General features: G+C 38.9%; 1 protein-coding gene across 1 annotated transcript; it reads left to right on the forward strand.

Moving 5' to 3' along the window:
- Positions 1–1,706: 1,706 nt before the first annotated feature.
- On the forward strand, positions 1,707–17,719 carry LOC137264923 (uncharacterized). The gene is made up of 8 exons (XM_067800276.1): positions 1,707–1,863; positions 6,575–6,811; positions 7,558–7,731; positions 13,271–13,354; positions 14,730–14,972; positions 15,156–15,386; positions 15,556–15,564; positions 17,478–17,719. Exons 1-8 carry the CDS (start codon positions 1,707–1,709, stop codon positions 17,717–17,719), a joined length of 1,377 nt encoding a protein of 458 aa, XP_067656377.1.
- The last annotated feature ends 294 nt before the right edge of the window (positions 17,720–18,013 follow it).

Raw genomic sequence — 18,013 nt, forward strand, 5'->3', positions numbered from 1 at the left:
ATGTTAAATATGACACTTTTTAAATGGCATCGTTTATTCATAAATGTTATCAGACTTAAGAATCGCCGAAACAAAACGTTATTCTTTGTTACAAATACCAGGAATAAATGTTTAATAAATATCTGCCTCGGTCTGATTGACGAAAGATTATTTGTGAAATATATTCATTTTTGAAAAAAAGGCGGGAGTGAACGAAACAAATAATTTATATTATACTGTGGTTTTACTAAAGAGGCTGCAACCGAATTGTGAACATCTGTCTTAGTCTAAAATTGTTTAGTGGTAAACACTGTTCATGGCGGTATCCCTCCATTATTCCTACTCCCAGTTTGATCACTCATAATGAATACACACATGTCATGGAGCACCCGTACACTTAATAATCCGTACCTGTATAGCTGATTGCTCCCATTTTGTCTACTTACCAATAAGGGAACATCCCAGAGCCCACCTATAGAAGCCAAGTGAGATAACTCCTCTACTTGGGTTAAAACGTTGTAAACAGATAGTACAGGTAGATTTTTTTAATGAAAATTGGATAAAATCCCTCCAACTTCCATACAAACTATTAACTTTATAACACAAATACGTGCTCCATCTTTACCGAGCGCGATGATGTCGTTGAATTTATTGTAGGGCTGTTAACTCAATTTCCCTGAATCAAATTGAAACCATGATGAACCTAACAGAAACTCATAATTACTTTCTTTAACTATAGAGGACAATACAATATAAAATGGGCTATAGGTTGCCAGTAACTAAAGGTAGATCACCACTCTCGGGACCATGGGGACTTACGGTACATGTGCTTCCTGAATGGGCTATTTAAGTATCAGGAATTCATTGAGCTGTCAATGGCGGACCCTTCACAGTTTTACAACTTGTGCGGCCCAACATACACAACAATATACAACACAATAACTACTTAATTGACTTACTATGTAGTGTACATTATATATCGTGTAACCCAATGTATGTATATGCTTGAACTCGTCCACAACAATGATCTATGTAATTAGTTGAATAGATATTGTATGAACCCGGGGTCATTGTTTATAGATGTTGGCGAAACAGTCTATCTAAGGAGAGGAGAGAGCTAGCACTTAAACTCCACTCGACACGAACAAGTTGTGTATTGGACGGGTGGTCAAACTGGGAGTAGTCATTATGCAAATGTGTCAGTATTGTTCATATGTCAGTTTTGATAAGGAATTGATAATAGTCCATTTTCTGCTTCATGATGACACGACAAAGGTCACGCTGTCTTCACAAAATGGCTTCCATACAGTAGGAGACAGTTTTTCTTCGTATTGATTTTTTACATCATGGATTTCCAGAAGAATTTTTAAGTGCCCGAACTGACATATTTTCTGAAAAGATATGTCATTACCACTTCCGGACACTGGAAAGAAGTGCTTAATGCATTAGCAACTTGCTTGAGAAAACTGGATTTAGAAGAGGATCCTGACAGGACACTGGACGATCCTGAGAGAGATGTTACAACCAGTTTGCAGGAACAATGATGCCAATTCACAGACCCCTTTATGCTTGCCTTGTATTCGGATGTTTTGTTTGTATGTTCCCTTATTTTGTTTGTATGAAATTTCCAACTATTTAAGCTACAACAGGGGCGAATACGACCTCAAGAAACTGAAGGCGTTCAAGTCTTATAAAGACCTAATTTACTCGATGGGCCTGTCATGGAAATGCTATGCGATAGTATCAGCGAGTCAAGCCACATCGGGGCATTCAGGGCGAATGTTAAGCCAACACATAAAGATCGTACATATATCGGGAAACTAACGTATGGTGGAGGGAGGGTGGTGGTGGAGGGGGAGGAGGAGGAGGAGGAGGAGGAGGGGAGTAAGGAAGGATGTGCAAAACAAAACCTCTGTTCTTGATAACTATTTCACAGAGCTTATCTTTATGAACTCTAACTTTAGTTTTTATTGCATGCATTTCAATTTGTTGTTCACAACTATAGGACCAAACAATGGGATAGCGGAGCGGTGGTTGTAATAAAGAATCATAACTAAGGGTTCAAATCGATTGTGTAAAGAATAGAAACTCGCAACTTGTAAACATTACATATTTAAAGGGAGTCAATTTGTGATTAAATGTAGTGTAGAATATCAATAACAGCTTCGCGTAATTATTCACATGTTCATCTTCATTGATCTTCAAGAATCTGCAGACGCATGTCGGGTCATTCTCTAATCTTAAACGAGCGTGTTTAATAGATTATAATGATGATAATAATAATTATGATGATATACCACTGCATTAATTGTCTCAGTTAACAAAGTGATGTTCGTATATTTTAAGAGATTCGTAATTGTGATGCATCTGTGGCCATGAATTAAAACTATCAATGAAGTAGAAAATTATGCCACAATCTTTAACAGATTGTTGGGCCTCTACCCCTCTGATGTCTAAAGCACGACAGAACAACGTTGCGTTCATGGTTTATTGTGAGCATCTCTTTATATTTGAATAGTCGTATTATTCTAGAATGTGTGATGGGTTCACACAAATGTTATTTTAACTAGTGTGACGGGTTCACACAAATATCATTTCTAGCAATGTGATGGGTTCACACAAATATTATTTCTAGCAGTGTGATGGGTTCACACAAATATTATTTCTAGCAGTGTGATGGGTTCACACAAATATTATTTCTAGAAGTGTGACGGGTTCAAATAAATATTATTTCTAGCAATATGATGGGTTCACACAAATATTATTTCTAGCAGTGTGATGGGTTCAAATAAATATTATTTTCTAGTAGTGTGATGGGTTCACACACATCTTATCTCTAGCAATGTGACGGATTCACACAAATATTATTTTAGCAGTGTGATGGGTTCACACAAATATTATTTTAGCAGTTTGACGGGTTCATGCTGTGGTGTGCATAATAACAAAGGTGCATATTGTTCATAATGAAAGGAGATGTACTGAAGATTTTGAATGGTTGTTTTAAGAGTAATTTGTTGATATCGGTTCGATTTCAGTCGAAAGGGAATCCATCGACGTCACTACAGGTATTCCTGTAGTGCCTTATGTACAGTGTTTTGCTTTTTTTGTGTTAATATAGTATGATTCTAACAACAGGTTACTTTTAATCACCCAGTAAAATCATGCTTAGCACATGTGATCCTTAGAACAGAATCCTTATTCATTGCATGTTCATTTGATGATCCAGTGTATTATTGTAATATATTTTCTGCATATTTATGATAAGCAAATGCATTCAGTGCCAGTAGAAATAGTATTTTCGGTATTCGAATGGCATCAGGTTTATAATTGATATCTAGCCTTTATTGAAACATGGTTTTGAGATCTTCCATACGTGTGACACCGGACAAATCTTTCAAATATCAGATTTGGCCCCTGAGGCCTATATATTGAAAAGGTATATCCGTCTTCCTAAAACTAAATACTAATTTGTAACAGTGCTCATAAATGATAAATGCTGTAAAGTGTTGACATGTGTTAATAATGGTTTACTGAAAATGTCATCCAAATGACTTGTTTTCTAAAATGTATTTATTTGATATTTCAGTTTGGATTGTGCACCATATGACATCAACACTCTATGTTCTCGAGAGATTTGAGAAGCCATCAGTCACAGATGAAGTAAAATACAACTACATGAGGAACAGACGTTAAACAGACCTTCCTTGAAAGTATCAAATTCAGGAATGACTCCATACGCACGAGTGTGTCGTAATTGTGATTTGTTTTGATGTTACAATTTATCCAGATGTGAAGAATCTTGCATTAAATGTTTGTCGCCAACACTTGTGTGTATTTATTCTCTCTAACATTTTGCACTATCATACATAATTATACTACTTGTAACAGTATAGTATGTTCGCAAGACGTTAATTTAGCAAATGTTCTGTCAGTCACGTGCGTGAAACTATATTTGAATCATTCAACTTTACTCCAAGGAACATCCAGGGAACATGGCCGAAACACTAAATAAACTCGCTTGAATAAGTACTGTGGAAACTTTGTTTAGTAGAGACTTCTTTATTGAAATACTTTGACACGTTATTTAGCTATGAAGATCAACCAGGAAGATATGACGGGAATGTATATTTATGACATCCGCCATTCTTTGAGATAGCATCGCTATGCATCTCTTATGAGTATAGCCCAAATATGAGCAGTCTATTTGTCTGGATGGAAACAATGCTGAAACAAATTTCACAAATGTCAATGACACATTGTCGAATAAAAACCTGCCGAGGAAGATCAGAAATGAAGCGGACAGTTTCATCTGTATTAATCCTTCTTGTATTGGTCCATATCAGACCCGTTAAGATACAGCACGTCCAAACGTGTACAGCCGTTTGTAACAAAAGTGGGATGTGTGGACCGGTAGCCCTGCAATTTCGATTTTTCACCTGTCATTTCATACCGAAGGGGAAGCGTGAGAAACATGACACATCACAAAAACTCGTAAGTACAATTTCTTTGACTGTCATCAGGAAAATGGTTCTTGTGGTGTCATGTGCTTCAGAACTATGTTAGAATCTACTCTAAAGGGCCCTTTACCGTCAAGAATCGGCGTGACTAGGCGAGTAGCAAGCCATTTTCTTCCTGTAAGCCCGATATGTTGCAAAACTTTATATTTAGATATTATTGAGGGCTTGCGAACCATTCTAGCAAATATCATGTGATGCCCAGCTTTTAATAGTAGCTACGCCCCTGGTAACATACCGTTAATTAAGTTTACGGTGATACTTAATTTTACGCTTATATTTAAATCTCCTACTGGAAATAGTTCAAAAATGATTCTAAGAATTTCTTCAAATTGCTTTTGAACAAACAAGTTCAGGGCCATATTGAATGTACTTTTTTATTGGTTCAGGTAATTACATATAGTGTCATATACAAAGCACAGGTACATATCGATGGATGATATACAGAAATTATAATTTATATTACATTATGATAATAAACATATACAGGTTGATATAGGTGATATATGACAGATATATGGAAACATTCCAATTTATCCAAGTTCTGGGAAAAGACGAACCCATCTATGATTGAAATGGTCTATCTTATTATATTTTGGCATATATGTTTCTCGACAAAGAAAATTTCTTTTAAGGTTTTTGTAAATGAATTTATGTGGGATGTATATTATTAATACTACATACATAAATGTGTGTTTTGGCTGCAATGATGATGTGATTTAGTAATGTATTTCGGTGTAGAGTACCAAACCAATCCATATGTTTTGTAAAGTGAAATGGATGAGGGAATGAATTGTTAAGCCAAATTTGTAATTTTCTCCAAAACGTTCTAGTCACTTGGCATTCCCAGTACACATGACACACACTCTCATTTAGATTCTTGCAGAAACAGCGATATATTACTATCAACTCTCTTCAATTTAAGCAATTCTGTTTTAGTATAAATAGCACCTTGCAGAAATCTGTATTGAAAATCTATGAGTTTTGTTGTTTGCAAACCTTTTCTGTATTCTGTAAATATTTTTTCCCAGTCTAAATCTGTTTCCGGGAATAATAGCTGCCACATTTTACAAACATTTCGGTATATATAATTGGAAATAAGCTTATCATAAAAAGTTCTGCACCCTTTAGATGTTTTTATGAGACAAATCTTGCAATGGTTGAATGTACTTTATTGATATATTTTCATTAGGAACAAAGGGATGACTTCACACATGTACACGACATACGCTGTCTAGGCACAGGACCAAACAGCCGCAACCTGTCAACAATTTCCTGTCTATTTGGTAAATGTTTACAGTTCATGATTTGATATATATAAAAGTGCCATTTTGCTTCATGAATTGTGGGTAACCTACATGCAGGCTATCGTAACACACTCCCCTACTGCCCAAACCACTGCCAAACCGAGCTTACACTCAACATCTTACACGGTATACAAGAGACATGTTGAAACGGAACATTTCTTTTTGAAATTCTAAAGAAACCGTTTGAATTTGATGTGAAAATGACAAGAATAAAAGTTCTTACCTTTTGTGTTGTTTCCGACGTGGAAAAGTGGTAATACTATTCGAAAATCTGAAAATCTCTCCAGAGGTCATTTAGAGGATATTAAGTTTGGCAGAAGATTAGTTTTGGAATCGCCCATGGTAATAAAGGAAAACCATCGCCTCAAATGTTCCCAGGTCTGTGTGATATGAATTTAACCAATGGACGGACATCGCGTTTCACACATACCATTAAAAAGTAGGAGATGTTGGATTTACAAGATTGACAAAATGCAAATGATGAAGCCAAAGTGGAAACAGTGATGAAGAGAAAATAAGGAAAAATGTGACAAATTCCTCCATTCATTTGGAAATGTTTCATATGTATTGGTATGTATTGATTTTTCCCATATCCATGGGTAATGGCTTGTTGTATGCTCGTTAAATGCAATATCCCCTACTTGTTCAGTGGTATACTAGTATACCAATGTGTATATCAATAATTGTAGACAGGTTTGTGTCATCAGTTGAGAATTGATAACTGCGTAGTGACTCATCGGATTAATGTTCTGCCTTGGAACGTTTCTTTTGTAGATAAGTGTGAAATTACCTACAGGCATGTAAAGAAACCAACCAATACACAGTGCTCATTGGAAATCTGGGATGCTAAACCAATTGCTTCAGACTGGTACAACTGTTCCAAGAGCCTTGACCAACGCAGCGTGTCCCCGAATTGCAGAAAGGAAGAATTGCAGGATACGTTCCAGGACAAAATCAACCAGTATAAACACGAACAAAGCAAAGATATCGAATCTAAATGGAAACGGAACGGTTCGTATTGTGAATAGTGAGTGAGTGAGTTTGGTTTTACACCGCACTCAGCAATGTTCCTGCCATATGGCGGCGGTCTGTAAATAATCGAGTCTGGACCAGACAATCCAGTGACCAACAACATGTGCATCGATTTGCGCAGTTGGGAACCGATGACATGTGTCAACCAAGTCAGCGAGCCTGACCAACCGTTCGGGTTAGTCGCCTCTTACGACAAGCACAGTAGCCTTTTTTTATGGCAAGCATGGGTTGTTGAAGGTCTATTCTATCCCGGGACCTTCACGGGTCGTGTTTTGAATAGAGTGAATTTGGGTAAAATATTCATTATATCTGCTACGTGTCACGTCATTACAGTCACTCCTGAAAGGGGTACGGGTATGACCATTGGTCCCCATCAGTCTGTGCTTATCGTTAGACGTGACTAAAAGATTCTCGGTCAGGGTTGTCTGCAGTTCTCCAGATGAAGATAGGAGCAAACACATTGATAAATGTGAATAACGGAATCGGGTAGTCAAGACTTGCTGGTCTGGTTGAACACTGTTCTCCTGTTACCTGTTATTGAATACAAAAGATGGTAGAGTTCCTTCCTATACTAAAGACAATGTGTCAGGATCATGATTACAATTTCCATTTCATATGAAGAAGCCCACAATTCGTTGGATGGTATGAATTTAAGCTTTACACGTACGAACTGTACATTGCCGTAGGTGAGTTAAGCATGCAATAGTTTGTTGTTATTGCTACAGGTTACAAAGAACTTCGTGATGGTAAACACACAGTGTTTGTGAAGTCATATACCAACAGCTTGAGATGGGACGATGCCTTGAAAGTCTGTGAAGCTGACGGGGGAACGCTTCTGCGGATTGACTCAAAGTATAAAGAGACTCAAATCGGAATAATCTTTTCTCTCGTAGGAGATGGTACGTGGAGTTGTTTATTATCCAAGTTCTACTTTTGCGATGTCAGTGTAATTGTGTAATTCGTTATTAACCAATGCCATAATTGTATTACATTTGTGGTCAGATTTAGTAGAAGATCATAACATTGTGCGCTGACAATAGTTAGTTGTTGCGGTATTACTATTGTTAAGTAGAAGCAGTCAGTTGTGTGTACGTTTCGTTGATTAGATGCTTTTGGGTACGGAATACTGAGGATCTTCGGGAACAGCTTAGAATAACGTTGTATATAACATTCTGGAAAAATTGAGACAATGAGGCAAGCGCTTGCCTTGTCTGAACTCACATTATCCGTGCAAGTTAATCAATGAAATTTATCTGACTGGGCTCTCGTTCCGATGATGTAATGTGCAAATGCTGTGTTATTGTGAAGGTTGCTTTCTAATATAACACTCACTTTATCGATTTGGTTGTCCAAGTATTAATTGACATAAATGTTGGACAAAATAATCGTCCCTTTGTAATTTTTCACGAAAATAACCCTGCATAAAATATGATCCACTTTTGATTTTACTGGCCCCAACACTGTCTTTTCCTTGTATAATCTTCAAGCATATTCAAATGCACATTACGTTAAGACATCTTGAAATTGACATGGGTCCGATGTCCTCTTTGTGAAATGTATTAAACCAACACTGATATAAAGGGATATCTCTGTACACTGTGATATCAATAACTACTTTTCATAATGACAACCAAATTTGCTTCTAATTAACTGACATGTAAATCTCGATGCCTTGTCAGGCTTGAAGACGTTTGGACCCCACTACAGCGTCAGTCCTCCACCTGAATCTGTTATGTGATTTCTAAAAATTGGATCGTAAGACATCTGTCTGGATTACTTTACATTTGAGCTGGCCATTCGAAACAGATGAACACCGTTTATAATTAGCAATAACCATTATCAATCAGACATTGTATAAGTTTTATGCATGTTGTTATTTGATGATGTGAATTTATGTCATTGGTCAACCTCTCCAATGCCCATACCATATTTACTGAAATATATCTTTGTAGATATTGTAATATTATTGTGTATGTCTTGTTATTTTGATACACGAATACACAAGGTCATTTTAAAAGTAGTGAGATTAGCGAGTGTTACATTATAAGTTGTTCACTGGTCGCGAGTGTACCCTCGAGGTTTGCTTATGTTCCCCAAGCCGCAGGGCGAGGGGAACATAAACAAACATCGAGGGTACATAAGCCCATGGACCCCGAGGGACCAGTGAACAACTCTTACCGAACACCTGAGTTTTAATTTCGAGCTGTTTGAAGCACTTCTGTTGAATGTGAGGCGAATCGCCATTTTGCAGACGACACAAGGTAAACAGATTTAGTTATCTCCCTTCCATCGATTTTCAATCGCAAAACATCGGTAATTTCCGTGCTTCAATGGTATTCGAGACAAATAAGTACTACCGTGAAGCACCAGAAGAGTTCGGAATTCCCAGCTGTGTACATTCAAAATAGTACGTCACCTGTAAGCGGGGTACATTGAAAATAATAGAATAGCGCTTATCCAATCAGAAAGCGACATTCATGTGTGAGGTAGGATAGTTTAGATTGCAATAACCTAATGAAGTACTGACCCTGGATTCGACCCCGCACGCTCTGTTTGATGCATCTAATGGCTGGCGCATTAGCCGGATGTAGGGTAATGTAGGCCCGGATTTACGTATTGAAATAAGCATTTTAATCAGCTTTACGGTAACAAACATTAATCCTGATAGAAACTGGCGAGATCACGTGGTAAAGTAGAAATGGTTCATAATAGATTGTCCCCCTTTCCAAGTTTTGTGGGTGTGGGACTGCTGTTTTGGAATGACACTATTTGAAAACAATTACTGTTACACTTTGTATATTGTAGAATGGATCGGACTAAAGGATATATACAAAAACGATACCTACTACTGGACGGACAAGACTCGCCCCATCTACACAAACTGGCGTCGAAATCAACCAAGCCATGTCGTCGTAGATTTCAGACATTTCGCCATTGTGAATGAAGATTGTGTGCAACTTCGTGGAACCCCTCCCCAGTGGAATGACTGCTCATGTGATACGTTGAGGTCGTTCATATGTCAGATAGAACACTGACCAGCATCATCGTGTGTGTGGATGTCGACCTCTTCAGTTGACACTGATCTAAGTGGTCAGGGCGAAACTGTGACCAGCTGTCGCATTAAACACTGTCTTAATACCCATTCATATCTGTCCTGCTATGACATTATCCGTTTTAAAATAATAATGCAATTACTATTTATATTTTAAAAATATAACTATTTTGGAAGTGGGATTTAAAAATGGTTATGAATGCAAACTTGATCTCATCACTCTATGGCTGGAGTAATGCCGATTTGAGGTAAAACCCAATTCAGCGCAACTCATTTCTTTTGAAAGGAATGGACAATGAACAATGAGTGAGTGAGTGAGTGAATTTAGTTTTACGCCGCTTTTAGGAATATTCCAGCAACATCACGGCAGGGGACACCAGAAAATGGGCTTCACTCATTGTACCCATGTGGGGAATCGAACGCGGGTCTTCATCGTGACGAGCGAACGCTTTAAACACTAGGCTACCCCACCGCCCCAATGAACAATGAACAGTCCTCTGACTGCCATCTTTTTTTGGGACATTCTTTTCAACGCAGTTTTGAACCGTTCGGATTTTATAAGATTGTAGGAAATTATACGACGGGATGTTGATAGTGAGTGAGTAGGTGAGTTAAAAGTTAATGTCACATCGGCCATATTTCAGCCATATCGTGACGAGAACAAACATGATTTTAAAGAATATGTATATATTATAAAATCCGCACTCAAAGTACGGTAAAATAACTAGAATATCACAGTTCGAATTTAAAACTATCATATGAAGTTAAAACTTGGACAATACATAATATAAAAATAGGCTATAGATCACCAACAACTGATGGTAGATCACTATACCAGGGACCAAAGGGGCTTACATTACATTTGCCACCTGCATGGACCCTAGCTTGATTGACACCAGCCGATGGCGATTGTAGGGAAATGTAGCAGAAATATAAAATGACAAAAATACTACGTTTAAAATATTGGTGAGTTTAAATTTAACTTTGCAAGTTTTGTGACTTACGTACGGATGTTAATATGGTCTATTTTTACGTGTTCAATGGACTGAAGATTTAGTGCCATTGACATCAGAGGTGGTAGTAAAATATATTTTCATTGTTGTATAGGAGAAAACACGAGGTTTTGGTAGACAATGTAAAACCGGAAGGGGCGGGAAATCCCGAGGGGCGGACCGATGGTTTTACATTGTCTACCAACACTGAGGAGTGTTTTCTCTATCATATATTACACAATGATGGGCAATTACAACGTAGATAATCATTTAATGAAGCTGCATAACAATAACTGAAGGGCGCGTAAAGTCAATTTGATGACAGTAACTATAATTAGATAATTTAATCCATTTGTCTTCGTCGGGCCGGTGGCCGTGCGTTAGAGCGTCCGCCAACGGATGAGAGAATTGCGGTTCCAATCCCGCTTCGGAAAACCTTTGTAGTGTGACTTGAACGATATTGTTCAGTTGATTTCATACACACACCATTGTGATACAGCTTCTTGTCCTGAAAGTGACGTGTACATGCCCAATAAATCCGCAGACAGGTTACTCCGATAATACTGTCCAGTAGAACTGAAGAGTCATCACAGTAATTACTGCTGTCCATTAGGCAGTGTTGAAGTCAGTACCTCGTATGTCCACCTCCACCTGCTAGCACTGCCCGACACTCCCTGGGTACAGATTTGTGGAATCCTTCTCCATTCCTCCTGCGGCATGTGGAACAACTGTTGAAGATTCTGTGGTGGATTACGACGTCGATGTACCCGTCTATCGATCTGATCCCAAAGGTGTTCCATTGGGTTTAGATTCGGGGTCTGGAGGGCAAGGGGAGGAGGGTGTTACTGGCCAAGTAGTCCACGGTGGCACGTGCTGTGTGGGGCGTTGTCCTGTTGGAAGAGCTGCCACTGACGGTCAACAAGGTGAAGGACGTGTGGACGGAGAATCTAGTCGATATACTGATAGGCCGTCAGGCTGCTTTGGACAACCACACGTTCCGATCTGCGGGTGTATGAAATCTCTCCCCACACCATTACACTCACCTCGCCGAATCTGTCCACTTGTCTGATGCTGGTAGGAGCAAAACGTTCATGACGTCGTCTGTAAACACGGTCTCTACCGTCAAGTCGCCTGAGGAGATAACGGAATTTATCGTTAAATCATATTCGCCTCAAGTTTGCCAGGTTTCATGTCTGATTGGATACTCTTCGGGGTCGAAACGGTTCTTGTGGTGTGTCCCGGTCGGTAGGATGGCGGTCAAGTAGGTTAGCCGGATGTACCGAGCTTGGGTAGGTGAGGTGACTCTAGGTCTTACTGATCTTGGACGGTCATTTGTCGAATTTGTTTGACGAAATCGATCCCACAATCGAGTTATTGTGCTGGGATGAACGTTGAAGATCATTGCGGCCTCACTCTTTTATTCGACAGCTTGCAATCGTCCAATTGCCTGATGTCGCCCGACAGCATTGAGATGTCCCATTTTGCTGTACAGTACTTTTATAGTCACATGTTGTACTCATGTTTTGCACGTGAGAAACAATCAGTGTGCCTGATATTCGTGCTGCATGACAATCATGACAATCCTGATCGATAAAACCGTTCAAAATCATTTTTGGTTGCGTTTGGTCAAGCATGATCTTCTAAAACAACCCAGAAACAATGTGTAACCTAAAAAGAATGTTTGAGTTAACATATGTGTACAGAATTGTATCATTTTAGAATTTCATTTTGCGTTCCTTTTTTTTTGAAGAGTGAGTTTCAACAGTGTTCGTCTTGTAGATGTATTTTATTAAAAAAGAATGGGTTATTTTAATTACACCATAGTCGGTTGCAGTCCAAATGATTAATGATTAAATATCTCGAAATAGGGATAACAACACAAAACATATATAAAACACATGGTCTTGAAACCTCTGAACCTAACAGGATCTGAAATCTAACGTTTTTCATGGATGAAGGAAACGTTGATTAAGAAACCATCATGTAATACTGTGTTATTTTTACGCTTCACACCGTGGGGTGAGAAACGGCTGATAGAACAGCTGCCGCTGCACCAATACACATTCAGCACTCGGGGCAGCCAGATGAGATGACCCCAGCAATAGCCAGGCGCTGTTCCATTATGGTTTTCAATAATTTGTTGTTGAACCCGAACGAACTATAGTTGTATCAACAACTAATTTTGTCAAAATCCACACACTCCTGAAGGTACGGGGTGTAAATCCTGCTGGGGAATTGCCCTGGACGTGAATAGTTGAATGATGTATGAACATTTATGCCACTTAGACAAATGCTTCTAGAAATAAACGGCATCAGTCTACAATAGTGGCACACTTATGTGTCACCTGCCCTACATTCTGTTATATACCTAAAAGCACTGCGTGTATTATTTAGATGAAGCGGAGGAGCACAACGCTTCTCATTCCCGCTACATCTATCAGGATTGGTATCAAAGCCAGCAGCAGACTGCAGGGTTAGGCAAGCTTCAGGATGAAAACTGACAAACTGTTAACTGGTGTGCTGATTTGGAAAACTCTTGGTATGTCGTATTTTTGGGCATCATAGTTGTTGCAGATGGTTTTATAATGTATCAGTATTTCCTCGCTCACTGAGTCATATTATCGGTGTGTGCAGTGTAAAACAACACTGTGGATTCCAGGTTACTATATACGTTCAGGAACCAAAGACCGTAGTGAGAGCCAACCAAATGGACATGGTGGTTTATGAAAGATAACCAGTTTGCATCTTTTTATAAGTAAACACATTTTCTTGTGAACGTTGCTGAGTGCGGCCATGAGCAATTAACACTGAACCACACAAACGCAGTTTACGTTTTTAAATGTTCTTATTTTGTTTAACTTTAGCGTTAGGCAGGTTCTAAGAAAACGGCACTTCACACATTTGTTCCATCAAATAATTGTGCCTTAAATTGTTCATAAATTGTGTGATTCCATTAGCTCAGCAACCAGGATGTGGGCACACGCAGGCACGCATGACGTTTTTCAAAGTATTTTGACATTTATTTCACTTGCTGTTCATGATAATATAACGGGCAATTTGTAATGTCACCTGTAGGACTTATGTATGTAGGTTATTTTAGGTTATTTTTCTGTGAAAAGCAACATTGCCAGGATTTGAAAATTGTTTTTCAGAATGTAATTCACTCATTTCGTCGATACCTGTGGCCTGAAATGTGACAGTGTTCATTTCACCAGCAAACGTTTTCCATTTGATCCTTGCCATGTAAAAAGTATGTTCATCACAACAAATTGTTTTAATATTTTAACCAGTTCAGATGAGCTTTCTTCTGAACCATCTGAAGTCGTCCACATATCCAACGATGCAATTGGTGTTGACCTTTGACTTTGATTACATTGATCTTTGGGCTACGTTTGAATGCAATGGAGAGCAGATCAACGCATGTAATAAATGGATATGGTGAAAAGACGTCTCCAAGTCGAAATCGTGAGAGCAGGATTTCCGAAAGAAGCCTGCTATTTAATCTGAATATTGACTGTGGTACTTCAATTTTTCTGTATGAAGAGTTTTACCCAGTTTTTGACAGAGGGATCAGAAGTACGGTCTGTAAGGCATGATCAATACACACAATGTTGGAATATTGTCCGACAGTAAGCGAAAGTAGATGATTGAAAAAGTTGGAATCATTTCTCTTGTCATACAGTCTAGTGGAAGGGCTTTTGTGACTGTGAGTCTTTATACATGAATTTAATATATAAAGCTGTCGCACTGCATTCATTTATTCTACGTTCACTTGGTAATTCTGTGGAGGGTAACTTGCTCTTGAACTGATTTTGAAAGAGGACAGATTATCGATTCTAACTTGTGTTTTCAGCACAAGTATACTGTGGCCAGAACCTTGCGCTGTACAAACCGGCATGGATGAGTAGCTTGTTTTCGGGGGATTCAGTCTCTGGTGCTGCTGAGAATTCAGTGGATGGCCATCCTGGAACAAACTGGCATCATGGAGTCTGTAGTTCCACAGCTGACAATGACAGGTCACCTTGGATTGTCATAGATCTCCTGGGCCAGTATGAGGTCCACAACGTCACAATCTACAACAGAGGTGACGAAGTCCGTAAGTTTAAGTCCGCATTCCCCACAGTTAGCTAGGTCGATGATGCCTATAATTTTATGCAAGTATAAAACGAAGTCGTGGAATTATATGTTTCTTTATATCACTAAAACACCACTACAACAAGGAAGTTACCGAAAGTTTTTGTAATGAACAGACTACCTCTATGCAACAATATGCTTTCAGCTGAGCGCCTTCATGACTTTGTCATTGAGATCTACAAGACAAACCCATCTAGATGTTCAGTAGCACCTCCGACCGTCTGTAAAGCCTATGTCGGTGTGTTTGGCCTTACTGGAAACGTGCAGTGTGAGAGTGCAGTACTGGGAAGGTTCGTTCGGATTTGGAAACCTACAACTTCTCACTATCGGGATCTTCTAACCGTCTGTGAAATAGAAGTGTATGGAATACGCCCAGGTAAAGTTAGCAAGTTCGAACTAGATAACAGTAGTTAAAATCAACTTTAGAGCATCTCACAGAGTTAATAATATAGACCTTGAAAACGTTAGGTACCGCTAAATATGTTGTCCCCTGAAAGAACTATGTTGTGTATGATGATACGTATAAAACCTTTGCTGTACGGAAGCGAACAGATGTTCGCAAGTGCAGTTAGTGAACTTGCCGTATACTGGTGTTTAAACTTCATGGGTAACATAACAATTGCTCCGTCACAATCGATGGCCATCAGATTATTGGGAAGCATAATTCTGTAAGTCATTTACAAGATAAAAAAACACATATATACAACACGGTTGTCAGTCGTTCAGTCAGAAAATAGATGAGATGAAAGTAGTAGACAACCCAGCGAGACGTCTGATTGTGACGAGCACAGCAAAAATAACTTCGTTTCCGGACATTTGAAACCTAACTGACACAAAATGGAAACTTAAGTTTCATTCTAGGTTTCCGGACCGTTTCTTTCCATTTCCATCAAGTTTCCGGAAAACGGAAACTCACAAATTACCCACAATCCGGTTGGAATCCAGTGAGTTTATCTTACCCAGATTCCAGTATGGGCTCCAGTGCGTTTTTGTTACCCACATTCCAGTATGGACCCCAGTGCGTTTTCGTTACCCACTTTCCAGTAGGGGCTCCAGTTGGTTTCTGTTACTCAGATTCCTACATTACCCAGTATCCACTTCCGCAATAGCGGAAACCAAGGTATTCTTACAATGAATATTTCAACGAACTGAAACCAAGTGTTCGAACTAGATAAAAGTAGTTAAGATGAAACCTTGAGCATCTCACGGAGTTCATAATAGAGACCCTGAAAAAGGTAAGTGCCCCTAACTAAGGAGAACCCTCAAAGAACTATGTTGTGTGTGATAACAGGTGTAACAATTTACTGTTCAGAGGGTAAAGCTAAGCACATTGTCGAACTACATAACAGTAGTTAAAATCAAACTTTATGCAAATGATAATTTACTGTCCAGAAACGAACCCATGATTTTTCACAAGAGCAGTTTGTAGACATGGCGCATGTTGGTATTTAGACACCGTTTTCCTGCAGCGATAACTTTAATTCGGAGCACTAAGACACTTATATTATAATGAACCAGCCTGTTACCTTTTAACTGGCCTGCAATTATACAAGCATGTGTAGGGTGAACATTGTATTGTTTGTGTATTGTACCATATTAATTATAAAAAAATAGATGATACCCTTTTAGACTTACACGTTTATCACACATATCACGGTTGTGATATATATCTAAGCTGGTGTGGTCTCTCTCTTTCTCAGTTACAGTTAAACAGATTGTTATGACGTCACTTTTGTCATGACGTCACAATGCAACTGTATACAAATGCTGTGAAGCGACGTTTTCATGTCGTCACAATTGGCGACTTTAAGATTTGCAGTACTAAATGCATAAGAAAAACAAGTATTATTCAAACACATTGTTACTTATTCAACGATGGACACAATTCTTTAATGAAAAGCTTTACGCTGCATGGCATCATCAGTTTTATTCGTTTCATAAAAAGGGAATTTTTTTTCTTTCCCTGCTGAGCATTTGTCGATGAGTGCTTCCGCAAAACATATTATTTATTTTATTAAGTGCCAAGGGTATCATGAAGAATACATTGGACAAACGGAGTGCTTGGGGGACGGAATGCGCGTCCATAAACAGCAGATCGAGGACCCCAAAACCAGGTGCATCCCTGTAAGCGCCATCAACGACAAATACGCAGCAGGAAAGGAAATAAAATTTAAAATATTCCCTTTATATAAAATGAATACTAATGATGCCATATAAGTATATGTACACACACACACACACACACACACACACACACACACACACACACACACACACACACACACACACACACACACGCACACATATCTATATGTCCTGGGCTTAATTATCAGGACCCTGTATAAGAACATGTTGCGTTCTAATTAGGAGTTACATGATTATCCGTTTGAGAATGCAGTCTATTTTTGCAGTGTAGATAACAGACTCTCGAAACACTTAACCATGGACATATTGTTTCGTAACACAGGTCCACGTGCTTCTACTTGGCATCGAGTGGTACGTGGAAAGTACCTGCTCTCCCCTGGTGCTGCGTCCTTCCCTCAGCAGTCCAGGTTGACGTGTTTCCTTCTTTGTGTGATGTCTGACACCTGTGTTGGTGCCAGCTACAACGGAGGATTAAACGAGTGTCACCCTATCTCCAAACCGATGCCCGATGACACTGTTTCCTCAAACGAAGACTGGTTCTACCTCGGAGATGATCTGTGTTAAATGAAAACCTTCCCTCAGTTTTCTGAACAAAGGTCGCTGTAATCATAAATCATGACATTTACTCCAATACGATATTTAGCTAAGGCTGATAGAAAACCACTTATTATGCTTGATTAGAGAAGTTCATCATCAGTTTTTACTTTGCAGTATTTCTGCCATTTGGCCGACCATACGTTACACTTAATCTGATGGGAGACAATTATTGCCATTATCTGACCGCAATCGCAAATTTCGAGCAAAGTAACTGTTAGTCTCCGTGGTGTCTGGTACCTTCAGTTGTTTGCAATCTATAGC

Source organism: Haliotis asinina, chromosome 15, assembly GCF_037392515.1.
Source record: "Haliotis asinina isolate JCU_RB_2024 chromosome 15, JCU_Hal_asi_v2, whole genome shotgun sequence".
Lineage (NCBI taxonomy): Eukaryota > Metazoa > Mollusca > Gastropoda > Lepetellida > Haliotidae > Haliotis > Haliotis asinina.

Coding starts and splice junctions, on each gene's coding strand:
- LOC137264923 (XM_067800276.1), top strand. CDS start 1,707: ATGCTATGCGATAGTATCAGCGAGTCAAGCCACATCGGGGCATTCAGG. Junction 6,812..7,557: donor ATCTAAATGGAAACGGAACG/GTTCGTATTGTG, acceptor TTATTGCTACAG/GTTACAAAGAACTTCGTGAT. Junction 13,355..14,729: donor GCAGCAGACTGCAGGGTTAG/GCAAGCTTCAGG, acceptor TTGTGTTTTCAG/CACAAGTATACTGTGGCCAG.